Genomic DNA, 25,011 nt, shown 5'->3' with positions numbered 1-25,011 from the left:
AATGTAATTACTCCATCATTGCCAACCATGTCGTCAGCCCCCAAAGCCCTAAGGGGTGGAATCCCCAGCCTCAGTGTCTCCACATCCCTTTCCTGCTTTCAGATACTCTTAAACACCAACTTTTTTGACCAATCTCTTGTTCTTTTGCCCAACTTGCCTGACATCAGCTTGGATCAATTTTGTTTCATGGTGCCCTGGGGTAAACATCTGAATGTGTGATGTAAATGCAGTTGCAATTGTTCGTCAAATAAAGAACTTTTTCCTCATATTGAAGCTTATGATTTCATATGATTTTCCTTGATATAAAGTTTTGAGGTTAGCATATGTTAAATTTGTTGTTTTGTATCATCTGAAGAATGCCCATCTCATTAGAGGAGGGGATAGAGACAGCCCAATGAGTTCAGTCCATCCTTCGTATAATTTGTTCTGTGAGCTGCCCTCTTGTCTCCTCTAGTGGCGAAGTTGAGAAGGAACATTCAATTTACCTCCTCTCATTTTGTTTTTCTTCCCTTTCTCCGTGTGTGTCTGAGTGTTTTGGCGATGCCAGGAGACCCAGGGCTGGTATTTGGAGGATAGAGGACGGCGAGTTTTACCGAGGGAACAGTGCCTCAATAGACAAGGAGCTGACTGTATTGAATGCCACTCACCCAACTGTTGAAGGAGGACAACTATATTTTTTCCAGTGAAGAAGAGGTGCCCTCTGAGCGGCAAGCCCGCTGAATATTGCTGCAGGATGGTTGTGTGTTGCTACTGTGACCGCAGCAGGGCTTCGGGTTGATTTTGGCGATCAGATTTTAGTTTTAGGGAGATTTTGGGGAGTATTTTAGGGGCACCTTTAGATGTCAAGGCTGGCTGTGAACGCAGAGTTGAGTGGTTTTGGCGTCAAGGGGCAAGGTTAGGCAGCATTTGGGGATAAGTTTTTTGTTTTCGCGTATTTTGAAGAGACTTTGGGTATTTTGGGCAGTTATTGGTTATCACGGAGTATTGGGTCAGGTTTTAGTGTTTTATTTGAAGTGGGTGGTATTATTTCAGGAGAAGTTTTGTTGATCAGTGTTATTTAGGGAGGAGATTCACCGCGGACTCACCCTTGCTGCTCCGAAAATGGCGGGGAGTAGCTGCAGTCCCGGGCCCGGCGCCGGAGGCTCGTCGGGCGGCTCGGCGTCGGCCTCCAGTCCCGGGCCCGGGCCTGGCCCTTCCAGTGGCGGCTCGACCGCCTCCAACCCCCGTAAGTTCAGCGAGAAGATCGCGCTGCACAACCAGAAGCAGGCCGAGGAGACGGCTGCCTTTGAGGAGGTGATGAAGGATCTCAGCGTATCGCGGGTAAGTGGCATCAGGAAGCGCAGCCCTGCCGGGCGCCGCAATCACGAGAGCGCCAGGTTTCGCGGCCTGTGCAGTTTAGCAAAACACAGCTAAATTAATCCACCATCGGTAATAAAGGCGAATATAACTCTTCCGTGAATACTTTATAGAATAATTTACGGCAAATGTTGATATCAGTTCTAATCACAAATATTATGGTTTTAAATGTGATAACATTGTCAAAGGTATTAAAGTTAAAACGGCTGAAGTACAACCAAAATTTTCGAAGTGTATTTAACTAAATAGACGTGGAATTTTTTTTATTGGCTGTAACTGAAGAAGTAACAGACTCCTAATGAAATGTTTCATTATGTTCCTGTTGTGTTTGGATTGTCTTCTCTGGTTTTGGTTCTGTCGATTCTCCTGTATTGTCCAGGTTTCCTTTGCAGACCAGTTCCCTGTCTGGCCAGTGGCCGCAGGCTCGCTGACCCTAGGACTCAGCGATGGCCTCGCGTCAGACCTGATCCTTGATTCAGTGATTTGGCCTTCGGGTCCACAAAGATTCACAACCCCTGAGTGAAGAAATTCCTCATCACTGTCCTAAACAGCTACCCCATTATCCCAAGTGTGTTCCTACTCCGAGTCCAACCTGTCTACACTGAGGAATAGCTCCTTTGCCTTTGTCTGGTCAATCCTCAAAAACCATATATCTGCCCATTTGGTTAGTTGATTCTTGTGGAATTTGGACTTAAGTGCAGTGACTTTGGCAAAAGTGTTTGATGATGGCACCAACATTGGCAGTGTGTTTGATGGGGAGGATAAACTTCTCGGTCAGGAAGACATTACGGGCTGGTTGTGTGCAAACACCATTGGCAACGGGAAGACAATCTGGACATTGTCTGGAATGGAGAACTTCAGCTGTGAGGAGAGATCTGATTGGAAGGGTTTATTTTCTGTGGCCCTGCGAAGGCTGAGGAGGTTTCTGTTTGTGGTGTGCAAAATTATAAAGGGCATAGATGGGGTAAAAAAGTGAGAAACTTTTCCCTTAGTAAAATTATCTCTGGCCCTCTGTTGGTCAGGGTCAACCATGGATGTTTCATCCTGGCTGTCGACATGATGCACAAGCCAGGGTAGTATGATACGGTGAGCAAGTTGTTGCCCATACAGCAGGCTCCCATTCTCCACACAGTTGATGAATCAAAAGGAACAGCTGAGACCAATATAGTTTGATACCAGCATCATCGCAGGAGTTGCCAGTCAGGGTTGAACTCAACATCGGACTGCCAGCTCTGGATTTTTCTTTGGAATTTATTCCCAAAGCCTCTCCCGTGAATGGGAATAGCTGCAAGGCAGCAGAGGTTTGCGATCAAGGTTTTCCTTTCCCTAGATGAGCTGCCAGTCACGGCTGATGAGTTCCATCTGCCCGAAGTAACATGTTTTAACGTGCCAGTAACCCAGCTTTGCCCCTTCTGTCAGTAAAAATGGTTCCTCCGGGCTTAGTAGCTAAGTCACATGTGAAGGCCAGGAGCTGGATTTGGTTGTCAAGGCTACTTGAGATGCATGCAATTGGGAGCATTTAATAGGTAGTGTGAGCTTGTCACCACTAACCTCCGCCGCCTCCCCAGCTATCACAGCCTTAATGAACCAAAATTATCTCTAACTGGAAATCAAAGGTTTAAGATTAGGGGTGGGCGATTTACAGAGAACTTGAGGATGAAATTTTTATTGCAGATGGTGGTTGAAATCTGGAAGACATTGCCTGAGAAGGTGAGGAGACAGGTTCTCTCGCAATTTAGTATTTAGATGTGCACTTTAAATGCCAAGTGGACCAAGTGCTGAGAGACTACAGACGTGGGGATCTGGAAGAAAAAAACAACTTGTGGAAGAACTCTGTGGGTCAGGCAGCATCTGCGGAGGGAAATGAACTTTCAGTGTTTCAAGCTGAGAACCTTTATCGAGACAGAAAGAGCAGAGGAGAGAAGTGCAGTATAGAGTCGAGGGCAAGGGTTGGAGCAAGAGCTAGCAGGTGACAGGTGGATCCAGGTGAGTAGGGGTGATGGCAGACTGAAAAAGGAAAAGTGGAGATGGTGAAAGAGGCCGGGAGATGGAGGCAGCAAAGGGCTGCAGGTACTGAAATCTGATGGGCAAGGAAGGTGGAGCGTGGAACAAAGTAGGGGAGGCGGGGTGGTAGATGGCAACAGTGGAGGTGGGATGGTGGTTGGAGGGGACCTGATGGGACGAGTAGGTGGATGATATACAGATGGCATGCGTAGAACAAGGAATGAAACTGGGTGACGGTGTTGGAGAGGAAGGTGCTTTGTGTGTGTGAGAGAGAGAGAAGGAAAAATGAGTGAGAGGAGGAGAAACTGGGTAGATCAGGATGACAGAAAATGGACGGGGGAAGCAGGTGCTCTGAAATTGGTCTATTATGTCTCATGATTTTGTGCCATCTGCAAATATGGACATTTAGGAAAATCTCACTGCTACTCTGTCTCTTGTTATTTAGCCAATTTTCTCTTCATGCTGTGGTAGGTCCTCTTTCCATAAGCTTCAGTCGTGCTTTCGAACTGATATTTTACCACCTTGTACATATGGAAGTCCATATCTACCACATCTACTGCATCTGTTTTGTTTGCTCACCAGGAGAGCTCCAAAATCTTACTTAAATTTACCTTTTACAAATCAGTATTGGCTTTCTAGAAGTAATGTGCCCTTCCCTAATTGGTTATTGGTTCTGTCCTGATTACTATTTCTGAATCTTTATCCACCACTGAGATTAAATAGACTGATCAATCATTACTGGCTTCGAGGGTGTACAAATACTGACTCACTTTCAGGGACTCCATAACTCATGTTTTCAGTTCAGTTAATCCATTCATCTATCCATCTATCTGGTTGTTAATAATTGGTTATTTGATTAATGAACTGATTATCTATTTGCACAGTTTGTCATCTTTTGCACATTGGTTGTTTGTCAATCTTTGTTTTTTCATTGATTCTATTGTATTTCTACTGTGAATGTCTGCAAGAAAATGAATCTCAGGATCGTATATGGTGACATAGTCATATTTTTATACTAAATTTACTTTGAAGTTTGCACGATTATAGCCAGAGACTCTGCATCCTTCAGCAACCTGCAGTGAACCTAATCTACCCCAGGTGATTTATCCACTTTAAGTACAGTGATCTTTTCCTCAACCTCCTCTTTATCAAATTTTTACCTGCCCAGAATTTTCTTTACTATTTTGCTGATGCTTCCTTGAGCCTTGGCCTGCTCTGACAAGTAATTTCCTTTTTATGTCTGATCAACCTCCCTTCTGCGACAGCAATTCTTTATTTTATTTATCTGGAGATAATGCAGAACAGGCCCTTCTGACCCAGCAACCCCTGACTTAACTCTAGCCTACTCACGGGGCAATTAACCTGCTAACTGGTACGTTTTTGGATTTTGGGAGCACTCGGAGGAAACTAATGCAGTCACAGGGAGAACGTACAGACTCCGTACGGTGCCGGAATTGAACTCTTAACTCCGACACCCTGAGCTGTAATAGTGTTGTGCTAGCAACTACACTACCATATCCTATTAATATGCCGATAGGAATTCCTTGCATTCCCTTTTTAAATTGAGATCCAGTCATTTTTCATCCTCTTTTTTTCGCCTCTCCACTATCCTTTTTTTAACCTCCCCTCTGACGTTTCGCTAATCAGCCTGGTCCTCATTTGTGGTTGCAGCCTGACTCTTTATCTGCTCTGTTCTGTTCCCTATTTATTCATCCTTGAAGTTCTGGCTTTAACTTCCCTGCCCTACATGGGAATGTACCTGGGGAACAGTAGAAGCATCTCCACTTCAATAGCCTCCCTTTGTTTAGTGATGGCTCTGCCTGCCAAGCACTGCTTCCAATTTCCCCAGGCCAGATCTGTTCTCATCCAGCCGGAGTTGGCTTGACTCCAGTTGACTATTTTTTTTACTGTGCAGAGATCCAAGTCCCTTTCCATAGCCGCAGTAAACTTCACAATTATTCATCTGCTGGAATCAGGTTGGGGCACCAGAGTTTCGAGTTCAATCCTGGCATCCTCTGTAAGGAGTCTCTACATCCTCCCTGTGGAACGCGTGGGTTTTCTCTGGGCACTCTGGTTTCCTCCTAACGTACTAGTTAGTAGACCAATTGGTCATTGTAAATTGTGCTGTGATTAGGCTAGGTTTAAATCGGGGGTTGCTGGGTGGTGCGGCTCAAAGGGCCAGATGGGTCTATTCTGCTGTATCTCAATAAATAAATAAGTATCGGTGGACTGGTTAGCTGGAGACAAAAGTGGCAAATGGAATTCAGTCTGACGAAGTGCAAGGCGATAAACAAGACAAAGAAGTGGCTGATGAACTGGTTGGATAGTGGCTAACTTGGTTGAGAAGGATACTTGCATTTATTGGATAAGGGTAGAAAGATTTAAAGATCCTTAAATCTTGTTTTTTTTTAAAGATTAGCTTTATTTGTCACATTACATCAAAACTGGAACACACAATGAAATGCATTTTTTGCGCCAACGACCAACTCAGTCCGAGGATGTGCTGTGGGCAGGCCAGAAGTGTTGCCCTGCTTCCAGCGCCAACGTGGCATACCCACAGCTTGCTGACCTTAACCTGTACAGTATGACATTGGAACATGGGAGAAAACCAGAGCAGCTGGAGGAAGCCCGTGCAGTTAACTCTCTACAGACAGAGTGGAGGAGGAGCGAAGTTGTGTGCAGGGCTGCAAGAAAGACGTGTTGAGCCATAGCTGGAAAATTAAATATCCTGGTTTCCACACAAAAGATCTGAGCACATCGACAGGGAATGCTGTCACAGGAAAGCAGCATCCATCCATCAAGAACCCACACCAATGAGTTCAAGAGCAGCATGGGTAACTTCACTCAACTTCACACACCCTGTCACTGAACTATTCCCACAACCTATGGACTCACATTCTACAACATGTTCTCAATATTTATTCTGATTGATTGATTGATTGATTTATTTATTTCATTTTGGGTGTTTGTTATCTTTGCACATTGGTTGTTTGCCCGTGTGGTCTTTCTTGATTCTATTGTGTTTCTTGTATTTACTGTAAATGCTTGCAAGAAAATGATTTTTTTATCAAAGTACATTGTATGTCAACATTGTTTTTATTTATATATATAAAAAAATATGTACTTTGATAATAAATTTACTTTGAACCTAGATCGCCTAGGAGCTTGCAGAGAAAAAAGTTGGCAGGTTTGGAGGGCAGTAGTAATAAGGAGAGATTTTCTCCAATGTTAAACAATGACTTTGTTTAAAAGACATTTGCACAGGTACTTGGATAGGAAGGATTACAAGGAAGTGGGCCAAATGTTCGCAAATGGGGTTTTGCCGAAGTTCCTGTTTCTGATTCTGTGTCTCTGTGCAAGTTGTCTCTCTAAAGCAATGGAGACGGGGTAAATTTAATTGTGGAGAATAAAACAATGGGAGTCCTGGTGTTATTTTTACCTGGGGTTTGAGGTCTGTCTGTGTGTGGTTGGTTGGGTGGGAGGAAGGGAGGAAAAGAGCTTGTTTTTGCAGTTCCTGTTTCATTGCTTGTTGTGTTCTCTGTTCTGCCGAGCCTTGTGGGCATATTATGTTGGTGCAAATATGGAGATACGTCCCTGGGTGTGATGCAGATGACGCATTTCACTGTATGTTTTGATGTAGTTGTGATAGATACATGAATTTGATTGTTAGTTTCATGCATCGAAGACTTTGATAGATAGATAGATATACTTTATTAATCCCGAGGGAACTTTGTTCATCGGGATGCTGCAACAGTGGGGTGAGTGAAGAGGATGGACCAGATCAAGTACGGTCCAGCATGTTATCTCTGATTATCTCTGTTATCTCAACATCAACAAACATTGCCTGAGCTGTTCAATTTTACCAGCATCTGTGGTGATTTCCCCCTTTGTGGTTGTGTGATGTGTTGTTGTAATTCAACATTACATCAAAAAACTGGGAAGACATTGGACTCAATAGAAGCTCCTGGAGGAGATCTGTTCAAGAGGGAGACACGCTACGTGAGAGCGACCTCCTCTGTGCCACAGAAAACAAGCAGCAGCTGCAAGAGGAGAGACCGAACAACTTCAAGACCCAACCACTAACACCAGCCACCACTGACTCTTGCCCACACCGCCCAGAATCTGTGGATCCCAGATCGGCCTCTGCAGCCACCCGAGGGCCCACCAAGAGATCCCCGAAAGAGACCCTCTTACTTGCCTCGAGTGATGGCACTCGGTCGTGGGGACACAGTTTAATTGCTGTTCAGTAAACACTGAACTTTATATATGTTTTACAGGATGGTGTTTCACGTTCTTAGAAAACCCTCAGTACTGCGCTTTTCAGAACACAAAGCTGTGTTATCCACACATGCTTCAAACAATGCAGGTTGTAAAAGATTTTATTTACTTTTTCACATATACTCTGTCAGATCTAATTTTATTTCGTATCTCAATTTTCTGAGTATTAATCTGTGAATCTGCAAGCATGAATTTTATTTATTTAGCGATACTTCATGGTAACAGGCTCTTCCGGCCCGACGTGTGTGCACCACCCAATTATACCCATGCGACTAAATTAACCTACTAACCTGTATGTCTGTGGAATGTGGGAGAAATTTTCTGTGTGGTGAACTGACAGTTAGAAAGCAGCTCTGGATGTATTGATCTTCTGCTGAATAAGTCCCCAGAAGTAATGTTTGCTCTTTGATCTTCTGCCAAATATTAAATAGGCTAAATCATCTCGCAGCTTTCTCGGGGAAGGCTAACCTCACTCACTCACAGCACAAACCCTGCCAACCCAAATTTATGGTGTAGTCTGCCAGCAAATTCACTCACCTGTGACCACATCAAATCTGGATGATGGTTGAAGAGATTTCCTGCCTTTGATTCTGTGAGTTCATTTGCATATGAGATTCTTCACACTCCCATTTGTTCTCATTGATGAATCTGGGTTCTATGCAATTCTACTTGGAAACACCGGTCTTTATTTTTGTTGTAGTTTTTCAACTGGGCCGATGTGCACCTGTGATGCAGACCTTTATGGACATGGTGCAATCCAGGCATGGCAGGGATGGAGCAAGAATAAATCACAGATGTTTTTTGCTGATAATCTTACCCCGACCACCTCCCCCCCAAGTAATGGCACAGTAGTTTAGCAATTAGTGTATTGTGACCCAGGTTCAATTCCCACCATTGTCTGTAAGGAATTTCTGTACCTTCTCGTGACTTCACTTTCCAGGTGCTCCACTTTCCTCCCACATTCCAAAGGCATATGAAATAGTTGGTTAATTGATCACATTTGGTGTAATTGGGCTGCATGGGCTCATCGGGTCAGAAGGACCTGGCACGTGACAAGACAGGCCAAAGCCAGCATGGTTTCCTGAAAGGAAAATCCTGCCTGACAGTCCTGAAATTTTTTGAGGAAATTACAAACAGGATAGACAAAGAAGATGCGGTAGATGTGGTGTACTTGGATTTTCAGAAGGCCTTTGACAAGGTGCTGCTAAGCAAGATAAGAGCCCATGGAATTACAGGGAAGTTACTTGCATGGGTGGAGCATTGGCTGATCGGCAGAAAACAGAGAGTGGAAATAAAGGATCCTATTCTGGCTGGCTGCCGGTTACCAGTGGAGTTCCTCAGGGACCGCTGCTTTTTATGATGTATGTCAATGATTTGGACTATGAAGGACTTAGATAGTTTAGGAGAATGGGCAAAAAAGTGGCAAGTGAAATACAATGTTGGAAAGTGTATGGTCATGCACTTTGGTGGAAGAAATAAATGGGCAGACTACGAGGGGTGATTGATAAGTTTGTGGCCTAAGGTAGAAGGAGTCAATTTTAGAAGACCTGGCACACTTATTTTTCAACGTAGTCCCCTCCTACATTGACACACTTAGTCCAGCGGTCGTGGAGCATACGGATCCCTTCTTTGTAGAAGTTGGTGTCTTGGACCTCCAGAAAGTGGTCCACAGCAGGGGTGATTAATACGTTCGTGGCCTAAGGTAGAAGGAGATGAGTTATTAACTTCAAACTTTCTGCATAATCACTCTAAAGAGTTGAACTGCACATGCAAGTAACGAGAGCTGTATAACTCATCTCCTTCCACCTTAGGCCATGAACTTGTCAATCACCCCTTGTATTATTGAGCTGGGGAGGGAATTCAAATTGCAGAGATGCAAAGGGACTTGGGAGTCCTTGTGCAGAATGCCCTAAAGGTTAACCTCCAGGTTGAGTCGGTGGTGAAGAAGGCGAGTGCAATGTTGGCTTCATTTTTAGAGGTTAGAATATAAGAGCAGGGATGTGATGTTGAGGCTCTATAAGGCACTTGTGAGACCACACTTGGAGTATTGTGTGCAGTTTTGGGCTCCTTATTTTAGAAAAGATATACTGACATTGGAGAGGTTTCAGAGAAGATTCACGAGAATGATTCAAGGAATGAAAGGGTGACCGAGGAACGTCTGGCAGCTCTTGGGCTGTATTCCTTGGAGCTCAGGAGAATGAGGGGGGATCTCATAGAAACATTCCGAATGTTAAAAGGTCTGAACAGATCAGATATGGCAAAGCTATTTCTCATAGTAGGGGAGTCTAGGACAAGCGGACACAACTTCAGGATTGAAGGACGTCCATTTTGAACAGAGATGCGGAGAAATTTTTTTAGTCAGAGGGTGGTAAATCTGTGGAATTTGTTGCCATAAGCGGCTGTGGAAGCCAAGACATTGGGTGCATTTAAGGCAGAGATAGATAGTTTCCTGATTAGCCAGGGCATCAAAGGGTATGGGGAGAAGGCAGGGGAGTGGGGATGACTGGAAGAATTGGATCAGCCCATGATTGAGTGGCAGAGCAGACTCCATGGGTCAAATGACCTACTTCTGCTCCCGTATCTTATGGTTTTTGTTGTATCTTTCTTTGGGGAAAAGAAAACCCCAGGGAAAATGTGTTTTTTGGAAGTCTACTGTCTGGCATGTGAGAGAACTGACTCCCCAAAGGAGCTGACTGAGTATAATCAGGGTTTCAGCACTGGTGATGTTGCCCTGGGAAAGGCCACTGATACTGCTTCACTTCTCCTGCTAGTGAAGAGACAGTGTTAGTGGTGTATCTCCATTACCCTCAAATACCTGCTGTAGGTGTTCCAAGTCTCAGGCATATCAGACAGCAGGGAGCATTGATGCCTGAAAGATCATGAGTTTTGAGCTAGGTTCAGGCAGGAACAGAGCACAGGGATCTGCTCTAGGACCTCTGCTCTTTGTGACATTTATAAATGACTTGGATGAGGAAGTGGAAAGGTTGGGTAGTATGTTTGGAAATGAGACGAAGCTTGGTGGTGGTGTTGATAGTGTAGAAGGTTGTCATAGGTTCTGGCAGGGTATAGACAGGATGCAGAGCTGGGTGAGAAGAGGCACACACATTGGGCCGGAAGGGCCTATTGCTGTGAATTATCTCCAAATAAATAAAATTCAAGCTTGCAGGTTCACAGATCAATACTCAAAAAATTGAAATACGAAATAAAATTAGATCTGACAGAATTTATGTGAAAAAGTAGATAAAGTCTGTTGCGACTTGCAGTGAAGAGATTAACTTTGAAAGGTCAAGTTTGAAGGTAGAGTTATAGGGTTAATGGAGGATTCTTAGCAGTTGGAGGAAAGAGACATCTTGGAGTCCACATCCATAGATCCCTCAAATTTGCTATGAAAGTTGATAGGATTGTTTTTTCAAAAATTATTTATTTTTTTATTTATTACAAACAAAAAAAACAGCACATCCACAAAAACCACAACCATAACAAAATCAAATTAAATATTGAGCAGCAAAAGGGAGAAAAATATAAAGGCAAAAGTAAACGTGCCCAGCAGAGGTGCACTGCACCAAAAAACCTCAGTCCTCACTCCGTAAGAAAGTCCAATACAGGGCCCCATATCCTTTCAAAGATGTCCTCTCTGTCCTCATTACATAGTCTCAGTCTCTCCAAATGTAAAGTATTTGCCAGTTCTCTCAGTCACAGATCGTACGTAGGCACAGAGTCCATTTTCCACATTTGCAGGATTAACTTCTTAGCAATCGCCATTCCAAATAATACAGCCATTTTTTCATACGTATTGGCTGAAGTTAGGGAGCTTGTTGCTCCAAGGATGGTTATGAGCGGGTTGGTTCCCACCGCTTCCCAAAAGCCTCAGAGAAACAGTGAAAAATACTTTTCCAGTATGCTTACGACATGACCAGAATGAATGTGACAAGTTACTGTTCACAGATTTACATCTGTTACAAACTGGTGAAACATCAGGGTAGAAACTGTGCAACTTTTCTTTGGAATAATGGAGTCTATGTATTGTTTTAAACTGTATAAGTCTGTGTCTGATGTTGACCGAACAATCATGTATACTCTTTAAACACTCATCCCAGGCCACCTCTGTCAGTTCTATACACAATTCATCCACCCATGCCCGTTTAAAACCTGCCGTATTCACCCGAGCTCCATTATGTATGATCTGATAAAAATAGGATACCGCACTATGAGTAACAGGATCAAATTTATTTATTGCCTCCAAGGACTCATGTTTGTCTAAAACTTCGAAGTTAGGTATATATTTCTTAACATAATCTCGAATTTGTAAATATCTAAAAAAAACTAGATGTAGGGATATTGTAAACTGCTTGTAACTGCGCAAATGAGGCAAAGTTTCCATTAATATATTGGTCACCTACACTACAGATGCCTCTCTGTTTCCAGGTAGAAAAAACAGTATCATTCAGGCCAGGCAAAAAGGAATGATTGTCACAAATCGGAGTGCCAGTATAAGTTTTTGGGGCCTTAATGTGTAGTTGAATCTGCTTCCAAATTCTTATAGTGCTGCCAACCACAAAGCTGTTACTAAAATGTGACTTATTAACCGCAGTGGGCCTATTAAGGAGAGCTGGTAAGGAAGTCTTCTTACAAAGCATTTGCTCTATGAGTAACCATGCTGGGCACGAGTCTGAGGTAGAGGGTGGGCCTTTTTTCCACAATGCAAGAATAGATAGGTGGGCAGCCCAGTAATACATTTTAACGTTCGGTAGGGCAAAACCACCTGCTTCCTTGGGCTTTGACAAGTGATTTTTAGTAATTCTAATGGCTTTATAATTCCAAATGAAGGGTATAATAATTGAATCCAATTGCTTAAAATATGACAGAGGAATAAAACATGGAATTGACTGGAAAAGTAGAAGAAATCATGGCAGTACAATCATCTTGATTGCGTTAACCCTCCCCACCAAAGAAACTGGAAGGGTTTTCCAAAAGTCAATATTGCATTTAACCTGCTCAACTTTGTTTCGCCAATTCACTTGCAAAAGGTCATCTGGGTTTTTTGTAATAGTCACACCAAGATGAGAAAAATTATCATAAGTTATTTTCAAGGGAATGGACTGTAAATACGCTGTATTAACCACTGCAGTGACTGGCATTAGTTCACTCTTATCCCAATTAATAGAGAAACCTGAGAAACTACCAAAATTATTAATTAGTGTCAGAAGGGCGGGTATTGATGTTTGTGGGCTGGAGGTATATAAAAGGACATCGTCAGCGTATAACGAAAGGTTGATAGGATTGTTAAGAAGGCGTTTAGAATGTTGGCCTTCATTAGTTGGGATATTGAGTTCAAGAGCCATGAGGTAATTTCAGACCTCCCACCTCTCCCGGAAGTTCCGGAGTCTCCCGCATATCGATAGTGGCTCCCTGATGCCCGCAATTTATATACGATATCACAGAAATCAATTTTTTGAGAGCGAGAGAGAGAGAGAGCACGCGCGCCCCATGGCAGAGTGTTCCAAAAAAGAAAATATAAAACGTACATCACCCCAGACTACACTAAAGTGTACCCCTGCCTAATAGGGATCAAAAATACTGACAGTGTTGCTCACTGCGCTGTTTGCAATAGTGACTTTTCTATTGCCCATGGTGGGTTAAGACTGTAAAAGACATGTTGAGGTGAGTTTAACAGGTGTCATTCATTCATTAGCATAGCTAACATTATTTAATCTAGCTGGCTAGCTGCTACTCTATTGCAGACATCCTACCTCTCCCGGAAGTTCCAGGAGTCTCCCGCAAATTGATGGTGCTACCTCCCTGAAATGAGTTTTTGCAGGGTGGGATGTCTATAATTTGCAGCTTCATAAAACCCTGGATAGACACACTTGTAATATTGTGCTCAGATCTGGTTGTGTAATTTTAGGAGGATGTAGAAGCTTTAGAAGGAGGGCACAGAGGATTTACCAGGATGCTGCCCGGTCCCAAGAGCATGTCTTAAGAGGAAAGGCTGAGTGAGCCAGGGCTCTTCTTTTAGGAGAATGAGAGGCGACGTGATAGAGATGTATAACATGATGAGAGCTATAGGTCAAGTGGATAGCCAGAGACTTCTCCCCAGGGAGGAAATAACTAATACAAGGGGCATAATTTTAAAGTGATTAGAGGAAAGTATAAGTGGGGGGGGGGGGAGAGAATAAACAGGAGAAAGTCTGCAGATGCTGGAAATCAAAAGTAACACACACAAAATGCTGGAGAAACTTAGCAGGTCAGGCAGCATCTTTGGAAATGAATAAACAGTCGACATTTTGGGTTGAGGCCTTTCTTCAGGACTGAGAAGGAAGGGGGACGATGCCAGAATCAACAGGTGGGGGGAGGGGAAGGAGGCTAGCTGGAATGTGATAGGTGAAGACAAGTGAGGGGGGGAAGGTCAAGGGCTGGAGAGGAGAGTGGACCAGAGCAGAAAAAGAAGGAGGAGGAACCCAGGGGCAAGTGAGAAAAGGTAAAAGGTCACAGTCAGGAATGGTGGGGGTGGAATTTTTTTACTGGAAGGAGAACTGGATATTCATGCCATCAGGCTGAAGGCTACCCAGACAGAATATAAGGTGTTGCTCCTCCACTTAAGCTGCTTGCTGGGAGGGAGACTAGTGGGGATGGACAAATGGACATTGGGGGGAGGTCCGATTCCCTGCAGAGAGAGGGTTAGGGAGGTAAAGATTTTTAATGGTGGGATCCCTTCAGAGAAGGCTGAAGTTGCAGAGGATGATGTGTTGGATGCAGAGACTGATGGGGTGGTAGGTAAAGACAAGAGGAACTCTGTTAAGATGGTAGGAAGATCGGGTGAGCATGGATGTACGGGAAATGGAGGGGATGCGGGTGAGGGCATCATCAACAGTAGAAGGAAGCCACCTCTGATGTCCTAGAATGGAAAGCCATGTCCTGAGAACATGCAGTGGAGGTGAAGGATCTGAGAAAAGGGAATAGCATTTTTACAGGAGGTAGGGTGTGAAAAGGTATTGTCAAGATAACCTTGGGAATCTGTAAGTTTATAAAAGATATTGGTTGACAGTTTGTCTCCAGAGATGGAGACAGAGAGATCGAGAAAGGGGAGGGAGGTGTCAGAGATGGACCAAGTGAATTTAAGGACAGGGTGGAAGTTAGAGGCAAAGTCGATGATATTGACGAGCTCAGCATGGGTGCATGAGACAGTACCAATGTATCATGAGAGAGCATCAGTGTAGTGCAGGAAGAGTTGGGAAGTATTACTGGGAAAGTGTTCAGCTATAGACTGTTCTGCGTTGCCAACGGAGATGCTGGCATAGCTGGGGCGCATGAAGAAAGTGGGCATGGCTGAAGGAAAAATTGTTGAGGGTGAGGATCTGTTCCGCCAGACGGAGGAGGAGGAGGATTGGTGGTGGTGGGGAAATATTGGTTGGTTCTTCTGTCAAGAAGAAGTGGAGAGCTTTGAGGTCTTCTTGATTGGGCATAGGTGTGTGATAGGGATTGAACATCCATGGTGAAAATGAGGCGGTCATGGCCAGGGAATTGAAAGCTACTGGGGAGAACAAGGGAACGAGAAATGTTGCATATGGATGTGGGTGGGAAGGGGTCGAACCAAGGGGGATAAAGTGGAATCCAGGTATGAGGACACAAGTTCAGTGGGGCAAACACTTGTGTGATCACATCTTTTATCTTTAATTGGGAGAGGGTGGTCTGCAGGCACTGTTTGGGCCGATGGGCTTCTGTTTGCTCTATGACTCCATTACTCTGTAGATTTCTTGATCTTCAAGCAATCTTTTTCTTACTATGTATCTTTTACTTCTTCCTATGCCGAGATATGAAAGCCCAAAGCCCAACAAGGAAAGATTTGGTATTGAATCTTGGGAAATGACACCAAGTGGATTAGAAAGACAGACAATAGTGACTATGTTATCACATCTTTTATGAAGAAAGTAGAAAAGGATTTAAGAATTTTGAAGTCTAAAATACGTGATTGACAAAAACTGGTTTCAAAGTTTATCTTGTGTAGATAAAATAAACAATATTGTCAGACATTGGGAGCATTTAAGCTGCTGTACAGGAAAAATACACTCTGGCCACTTTATTATGTACCCTTGTACACCACTTATTAATGCAAATATCTAATCAGCCAATCATGTGGCAGCAACTCTTAAGCATTAAAGCATGCAGACACAGTCAAGAGGTTCAGTTGTTAGACCAAACATCCGAATAAGGAAGAAATGTGATCTAAGTGACTATGACTGGAATGAATGTTGGTGCCAGACAGGGTGGTTTGACTAACTCAGAAACTGATGATCTCGCACAGCGCATTAAACGAGTTAGATGGGCTACAGCAGCTGGGTTCCACTCCTGTGTCTAATAAAGTGGCCACTGAGTATATATTGTGGTAAAATGGAAAGGACAAATTAAACAGCGATGAGTCTTTATGGATGAATTAAAAGACTTAGGAACAATTGAGGGCAAGAGTTTCTTTACATACATAGACAGCTGTGGAGAGCGTGATCAGAGACAGCACCAATGGATAAGAAGACGTTTCTCTAGACTGGTGAACGCACAAAGCATATCTCACTAACAGCAGATGAAACAAAACTTTGTCTGGTCTTGCAGTCCAATGCCTTGCAGCTGCTGTACCACACGATGCTGACAGGCAAGGCACTCTCGATGGTGCTCCAGAGTGGGGTGGGTGAACCTTGCACGCCAAATACAAGATAATAGAGGCATTGATGGACAGCCAGAGACTTTTTCCCCCAGGGCAGAAATGGCTAATATGAGTGGACATAATTTTAAGGTGGTTGGAGTAAAGTATAGAGATAAGTTTATTGTACACATTTGGTACATGGAATTATATCTGTGAGGTCATGATAAATGATTGGGAAGGCAGTGAAGAACTATGAAATTGAATGATTAAGGAGCGAATCAAAATAGTAAAAAAAATACAGATTAATAAAAATAAACCTTGGATAGGAATAGGCCATTAAGTGATAGACAGACAAATGCCAAAGGTAATGATTGGGATCTGTCAGCTGGACTCTTGGAAGAGGGAAGAGCCTCAGAACAGAAGGATCTCCCTTTAGAACAGAGACGAGGGGGAATTTCTACAGACGGAGGGTGCTGAATCTGTGGAATTCATTGCCTCAGACGGCTGTGGAGACCTGTTTATTGGATATATAGTATTTAAAGTGGAAGTTGGTATGTTCTTGATTGGGTAAGGGCATCAAAGCTTACAAGAGAGGATGAAGTTGAGAGGGGAAATAAATCAGCCATGATTGAATGGCAGAGTAGATTCAATGGGCCAAATGGCCTAATTCTGGTTCCGTGTTTTATGTTCTTACCTAAACCACCCTGCCCCTGTTGACAAAGTCCATGGTGTTGGATTTTTTAAAAAGTTGCCTTCTCACCCAGTCCCGCCTCCTTCGAAGATTGAGATGATGCTCATTGGGGTCTCTGTTCTGGCACCCCCCTTAGTGCTGTGCCCTTTATGTCACTACTCACCATGAGCTCTACATACGGAACATCTGCCTACAGTGCCAGTCTCTTGTGTTTGAACACTACCCTCCTTGTTTTGAAGTGGAGCTCTGTGCTCTGTGCACCCAAGACCCAGGTCACTAATGTATTTCAGGAAAAGCAGTGTTGATCTCAAACAGCTCCAGTTCTAACCATCGACCCTCTGTTATTGCTTCCCGTTGTTCTAGATGGAGGAATGCCACTGTGTGCAGCTGTTGTTTTATTAACTGTGTTTGCAGTGAGAGCTTTGAAGCATCTTAAAGTGCAACATTAATGATTTGGATGAAGGAATTAATGGTTCTGTGGCCAGGTTTGCAGACAATACGAAGGTAGGTGGAGGGGCAGGTAGTGCTGAGGAAGCAGGGTGTCTGCAGAATGACTTGGATTAGGAGCATGGGCAAAGAAATAACAGGTGAAATGCTGTGCAGGGAAGCATATGGTCATGCACTTCAGTAGAAGAACTAAAGGCATAATCTATTTTCCAAACGGGGAGTGAATTCAGAATTCTGTGCAATGGGACTTGTGCAGAATTTCCTAAACGTTAACTTGCAGATTGAGTCGGTAGTAAGGAAGACAAATGCAATGCTTGCATTGTTTTTTAGGCATTGGACAGGGTCCAAAATATGCTCATGCGAATGAAAGGGTTAACATTTAAGGAGCATTTGATGGCTTTGGGCCTGTACTTGCTGGAGTTTAGACGGTGGGGGTGGGCAAGGGGCAATACTGAAAGGCCTAGATAGCATGATGTGGAGAGGATGTTCCCAATAGTGGAGGGAGTCTAGTACCAGAGGGGACAGCCTCAGAAAACAAGAATGTCCATTTAGAACAGAGATGAGAAGGAACTTTCTTAGCCTGAGGGTGGTGAATCTGTGGAATTTATTTCCACAGATAGCTGTAGAGCCCAAATCATTGGGTATATTTGAAGCGGAGATTGAGAGGTTCTTGATTAGCAGAAGTGTTAGAGGTTATGAGGAGAGGCAGGAGAATGGGATGAGGAGGGAGAAAATAAATCAGCCATGACGGAATGGTAGAACAGACTCATTGGGCCGAATGGCCTGATTCTGCCCCTTTACTCCTGTGGTCTGAGCACCAATGTGCAGATTGAATACTGAACCTCTCCTGGTTGGCCAATGTACTACGCACCAATTCTGTACCTGACTCAGGCCTGGGCTGGTTCTTGCTTCCCATCCTCAATGCTGAGCCCTGAGTTCAAATTGCTCCAGACTCTTGGCCCTGTCTCTCTTCAGCCCAACAAAACATCTGCATTTAGCAGTGTTTGTGCATCCCTAGATCTCTTTACCTCCTGTAAATAAGCAAGCTTCTGGAGAAACTTGGTGGGTCAGGAAGCACCTGTGGAAGTAAATAAACAGATGGTTTGTCAGGTCATCCCAGTGAAGGGTTTCAATGCAAATGCTGCTCGACCCACTGAGTTCTTTCAGCAGTTCGAGTGTCTGCCATCTCTTGTCTCTCTGTTGGTGGCTACCCTGCCTTCTGAAGTTCTGTTATGCAGCTCTTTATTCATTCTTTTACTTACTTAGGGATACAGCATGGAATTGGCCTCTTTTGCTCTTCAACAACAACCCCTGATTTAACCGTCATCTCATAAAACCATAAGACATAGGAGCAGAATTAGGCCATTTGCCCCATTGAGTCTGCTCTGCTCTGCTGTGCTGTTTCATCATGGCTGTTATATTCTCCCTCTCTACCCGTTCTCCTGCTTTCACCCCGTAACCTCTATTGCCCTGATTAATCAAGAGCCTATCAACCTCTGCCCTAAATATACCCAATGACTTGGCATGCACAGCTGTCTGTAACAAAAAGTTCCACAGATTCACCACCCTCTAGCTAAATGATTTTTTCCCCATCTCTGTTTGAAATTGACACCCCTCAATTCTGAGGCTGTGCCCTCTAGTCATAGATTCCCTCCACAATAGGAAACATCCACTCTATTCAGACTTTTCAATATTTGATCGGTTTCAGTGAGATTCTTCTAAACTTCAGCGAGTTCGGGCCCAGAGACGTCAAACACTCCTCATATGTTAACCTTTCATTCCTTGGATCATTCCGGTGAACCTCCTCTGGACCCTGTCCAATGCCAACACATCCTTTCTTAGATAAGGGGTCCAAAAATATTCCAAGTGTGGTCTGACCAATGCCTTATAAAGCCTCAGCATTTTATCCTTGCTCTTGTCTTCTGGTCCTCTGGAAATGAATGGTAACATTGCATTTACTTTCCTTACCACCGACTCAACCTGCAAGTTAACCTTTAGGAAATCCTGCACGAGGGCTTCCAAGTCCCTTTGCATCTTGGACTTTTGAATTTTCTCCCCATTTACAAAATAGTCCACACCATTATTCCTTCTGCCATAGTGCATGAACATGCACTTCCCTACACTATATTCCATCTGCTACTTCTTGGCCCATTCTCCCAATCTATCTAAGTCCTTCTGCAGACACCCTGCTTCCTCAACACCACCTGCCCTTCCACCTATCTTTGATTTATTTACAAACTTGGCCACAAAGCCATCAATTCCTTCATCCAAATCATTGACATACAATATGAAGAGAAGCAGTCCCTACACCGACCCCTGTGGAACACCACTAGTCACCAGCAGCCAACCAGACAAGGCTCCCTTTATTCCCACCCTTTGCGTCCTGACAGGCAACCAATATTCTATCCATTCTAGAACCTTTCTGAAATACCATGGGCTCTTATTTTGTTAAGCAACCTCATGTGTGGTACCTTGTCAAAGGCCTTCTGAAAATCCAAATAAACAACACCCTCTGTCTCCTTTGTCTATCCTGTGTTAGTTCTGCAAAGAATTCCGTGAGATTTGTCAGGCAAGATGCTCCCTTCAGAAAACCATGCTGACTTGGGCCTATTTTATCATGTGCCTCCAAGTACCCTGAAACCTCATCCTTAGTAATAGATTCCAACATCTTTTCCAACACTGAAGTCAGGCTAATTGGCCTGTAATTTCCTTCCTTCCTTCTGCGACATTTACAAGTTTCCAGCCCTCAGAAACCATTCCAGAATCTAGTGATTCTTGAACGATCATTACTAGTGCCAACACAATCTCTTCAGCGACCTCTTTCAAATCCTGGGGTGTACACCATCTGGTCCAGATGACTTATCTAGCTTCAGACTTCTCAGCTTCCCAAGCACCTTCTCCTTAGTAATAGCAATGGCGCTCACTTCTGCCCCCAACACTCTCACCTGTTCTCAGAGAGCTCACGTGCTTACTGTTATTTATTTACTTTTTTATTATTTGCATGATTTGTTTTCTCTTGCAGATAAGCTATTTCTCAGTCTTTGTTATGTACAGTTTTTCATATTTTCTGTTTTATTTATTTCCTGGTAAATGCCTGAAAGAAAATGTATCCGGGAGTTGTATATGGTGATGTATACATATTTTGAAACAGATTTACTTTGACTGTTTTCCAGTTACACTCCAGTGAAGCAATCTGGGGGAGGGGGATTTTTTTTTTTTGTTAATGGTGTGATGGAGATGTGAGGTGTGTGGGAGGACTGGAAGGAAAAGCTCGGTTCTTTGTTTCCAGAAGTGCCACCGCACTCAACTTCACAAGCCATGAGTCAAATTAATATGAAATGATCGGCACATCTATCAGTACTTTTGAGTATTTCATTCAGCCTTCAACCTTTGTGGATTTTTTTAAATCTCCGCCAGCTGCAGTTGAATTTTGTGCTGTTTAACCAGGTTTCGTAATAGAGATAAGCTGCACTACCCCAGACACAAGACAACTTTGCTGAGTCATGTTCACACACTATTGTCTCATAGATCTCCTGGAATCTTTGTAACAGTGCCTCTTTATGTATTGAAGCCCACAAGTCCCAGATAATAACTTAAGAATGCCCGAACTACCTCCAATTTATTAACATGGCATAGATGTGTTCATTACTTTGTGGTGATGAAGGAGAAGTTGAATTCTGGTGTGAAAGACTAGTGTTGTGATGAAGGGAGACATATTTTCCCGGATACCAGTGCCTTTCGATATCTACCAAATACTGAAAGGTCTAGATCGAGTGGACATTGGAGAGGATGTTTCCAATAGTGGGAGTGTATAGGACTAGAGTGCACAGCCTCAGATTACAAGGACATCCCTATAGAACAGAGATGAGGAGGAATTTCTTTAGCCAGAGGATGGTAAATCTATGGAGTTCATTGCCACAAATGATTATGGAGGCCAGATCATTGGGTATATTTAAAGCAGAGGTTGATAGGTTCTTAATTAGTAAGGATGTCAAAGGTTACCAAGAGAAGGCAGGAGAATGGGGTTGAGAGGGAAAATAAGTCAACCATGGTGGAATAGCAGAGCAAATTCGACAAGCCAATGGCTCAGTGTGTTCGTGTCATAGGCTTACCACCTTGTAGACTTTTGCCTCATGACAAGGGCTTCTGTTATCTTCAGAGACAGGGATGTGTTCAGGTCTGGGTATGTATGGTTTGTGCACTCGGTCTGCTGAGTTTGAGAGTAGATTGGTGCCAGCCTGCTCCTTGACTCTGTGTGTGATCACGGATTGTATCCAGAGCTCCATCATCACTCACCTGTTAGAAATTTCCAGCGGCACCTAGGAGATTGCAGATGGTGGAATGAGGAACACGAAACAATCTGCTGGAGGAACTCGATCGGTTGAGCAGTTTCTGTAGGGGGAGAGGAACTGCTGATATTCTGGAAGGAGACCCTGAATCAGGACTAAGAGTGGAGATAGAAGGTAACCGGTATAAAGAGGAAGGAGTGAGACGGGAGCCCATTTGGTGATAGTTGGACTGAGGGGTGAAGGTTGAGAGGGAGATGAGCATAACCTGGAACTCTGCTCCAAGCCTTTCTGAAATAGTTTCTACCGTACACAGGTGTGGCTTATTGGATGCCATTACTGCAGAAAATGTTTTTGATCATTCCCTTGTTGTTCAGATACTTGCGGTGATATCAGACAATGGAGATTGATGCCTTGCATTTCAGATAAACAATACTTGGAACTCAGCAATAACTGCCCAGGTGTGACGACAGACTGCCCTAGGAAGGGAGGGGGAGGCCTGTTGGTTCAGTGTGTCTGCACTAGCTCATCCAGTTAGACCTGTTGCTGCTGTTCCCCTATTTTTATGCACTTCTGCACTGCTGAAAGTATTCATTCTTTAATGAAAGTAGCTGTGCAATCTTCCCACCACCTTTTTCAAATATCCTGATTGATGCCCATAACACAGGACATGTTATTTTGTTATTGCTACCATTGTGGAGGAGGTATGGGAGCCCGAAGACACACACTAAATGTTTTAGAAACAGTTTCTTCCCTTCCATCATCAGATTTCTGAATGGACAATGAGCTAACCCATGAGTGCTTCATGCCTATATTTCCTCTTTTTTGCTCTAATTTATTTATAACTGTACATATGTAAAATATACACTGGATTCCTGTTAATTGGTCTGTTGTTAATCGGGGCAGCCACTTATTTGAGACAACTCTTAGAAAAATAAATTGAGAAAATTGCAGATCAGTTTCCAACTAGCATCAATTGGTATGTTCATAAAGCAGTGATTTTGTCACTGATAGTTGGCGAGAAATAAGCAGTAGGACAATTCAGAACTGTTTTGTTCTTTCCGGTTTCAAGATTCAGGCTTGAAGAAGTGAGAAACAGTTGATAGTGAAAATGAAACAATTTCACTACTTTGACAAGTTCAAATCTATGAAGAATTTGAAGGTATTGACAATCAATATTTGAATTTTGAATGTTACAATGAAAATGAAGATTTGGAGGATGCCATCATTATCTTTCAATTTTAGAAGGCATTCCATTATCTACACGAGATGTCTGTGCTAATTTTGTTCATTTACAGTCAAAAGATGCGACACAATTGAATTCGTCCATCAATAATTATTAGGAACTAATACTCAGTTTTATAGTACTGTGGTAGTATTGGTAGTGTTCTCATTTGTTCAGTATTTCATTCAAATACATAATTTGTTACTCATTTTGTTTTTTATATACCTTTTTAACTATTTCCATGAAATTTTAGTTAATTGGAGCAGCTGCTTTGCCGAAAATTGGGCCAAAATGTACTGGTCCGATGTGTCTCAATTAATCGGAATCCACTGTACTTGGGAATCAATGAACTGGGGGAGGGGGCAGGAGAGTAATCACAGGGTGGGACAAGATTGGACAGATGGTATAGGAGGAAGTCATAGAACATAGAATAGTACAGCACAATACAGGCCCTTCGGCCCACAATGTTGTGCTGACCCTTAAACCCTGCCTCCCATATAAGCCCCCACCTTAAATTCCTCCATATACCTGTCTAGTAGTCTCCTAAACTTCACTAGTGTATCTGCCTCCACCACTGACTCAGGCAGTGCATTCCACGCACCAACCACTCTCTGAGTAAAAAACCTTCCTCTAATAGGGTGGGGGAGATAGCACACCAGGTGGTGGAAAGAGAGGGGCCAGGGCAGGAGGGAGGGGACAGAGGGTGGGAGAGAGGAGAGTGCGAACAGGTGAGGAGAAAGGACATTTGAGTCGTGCTGCCAGCAACTTCGCTATTTACCACTAGCCTAATCACAGGACAATTTACAGTATCCAATTAACCTGCTAACTGGTACATCTTCAAACTGTGGGAGGAAACCAGAACAACCAGAGGAAACACATGGCGTTCACGGGAAGGAATGTACAGACAGCTTTCAGAGGATAGCAGAATTGAACTCTGAACTCAGACGCAGTGAGCACTAACCGCAATGCAGCCATGGTGCTCAAACGTGAGCGGATGAGATGCCGGGGGGAGGGTACAGTACCGGGAGAGAAGATGCCCTGTGCTGTAATTAGAGTATGTTTATGTATTGCACTCTGACATTTCTTCTTTCCTCTGTGAAACCTTTGCATCCTTCCTGAAGTCTAGGACCAGAGGCCACATCCTCGGTATAGAAAGACGTCCTTTTAGAATCGAGATGAGAAGGAATTTCTTTGGCCAGAGGGTGGTGAATCTATGGAATTCATTTCCACAGATGGCTGTGGAGGCCAAGATATTGGGTATATTTAATGTGGAGGTCGTTAGGTTCATGATTAGTAAGGGTGTCATGGGGAGGAGGCAGGAGAACAGGGTTGAGAGGGAAAATAAATCTGACATGGTGGAATGGCGAAGCAGATTCAATGGGCCAAATGGCCTATTCTGCTCCCACAGGAATGTGTCTGAGAAAACATTTTGTACTAAGAACATAAACAGGATTGTAGAGTATTCAGATGTGCAGTCACTGTGCATTGTTATCAATTCTTAAAATGCAGTAAACTCATACAGCTGTTTTCTCAATGGTGTCTTTCATGCCGTCAGTCTGTGTCGACTTTGAACCTTCGTGCTAGTGTGCCTCACAGAACTTTGTGTTTGTGTATCAGTTAATAGAAAGGCATTTCTGATTGTACCCTGATGCCTTGCTTGCTTCATGACAGATTTGGGTTTTGTGTCGTAAAAGGAAAGTGAGACAGTAAATTGGACCCATTAGTGTCAACAATTACTCAGGAGAGAGTGACAACTTGAATTTGAGCAGTACACACAAAACGCTGGAGGAACGCAGCAAGTCAGGCAGCATTTATGAAGGGGAATAAACATTCAAAGTTCAGGCCAAGATACTTCGTCAGAACTGGAAAGAGAGTGGCAAAGCCAGAATGAATTTGAATTTGAGGTTTCATCTCCCAGCTACCACGTACTTACATTTTATTTGTCTTTGAAACTTTTTGTGAAGTAGGAAGCTAATTGAGATGGGGGTGTTACAAATTTGTTTTCTCACTCTATCTTCACAACACAAATGGGGTTTTGGTCCACAGGTGACTATTGGAAACTAGATTTTTGGCTAACATACACAAAATA

The 25,011-nt window shown here is 43.4% G+C and overlaps 1 protein-coding gene across 2 annotated transcripts in view; it reads left to right on the top strand.

Annotated features, from left to right (window-relative positions):
* The first annotated feature begins 475 nt into the window (after nt 1-475).
* The window catches only part of crtc3 (CREB regulated transcription coactivator 3), a 104,221-nt gene continuing 79,685 nt past the window's right edge, over nt 476-25,011 (top strand). For both annotated transcript variants that reach the window (XM_063071040.1, XM_063071039.1), the window contains exon 1: nt 476-1,320. In XM_063071040.1, coding sequence (XP_062927110.1) covers nt 1,102-1,320 — 219 coding nt within the window. In that variant the 5' untranslated portion in view covers nt 476-1,101. The remainder of the gene's footprint in view (nt 1,321-25,011) is intronic.

Source organism: Mobula hypostoma, chromosome 18 (assembly GCF_963921235.1).
Source record: "Mobula hypostoma chromosome 18, sMobHyp1.1, whole genome shotgun sequence".
Taxonomy (NCBI): domain Eukaryota; kingdom Metazoa; phylum Chordata; class Chondrichthyes; order Myliobatiformes; family Myliobatidae; genus Mobula; species Mobula hypostoma.
The sequence above is the reverse complement of the archived record's forward strand: the minus strand, read 5'-3'. Positions and strand labels throughout refer to the sequence as shown.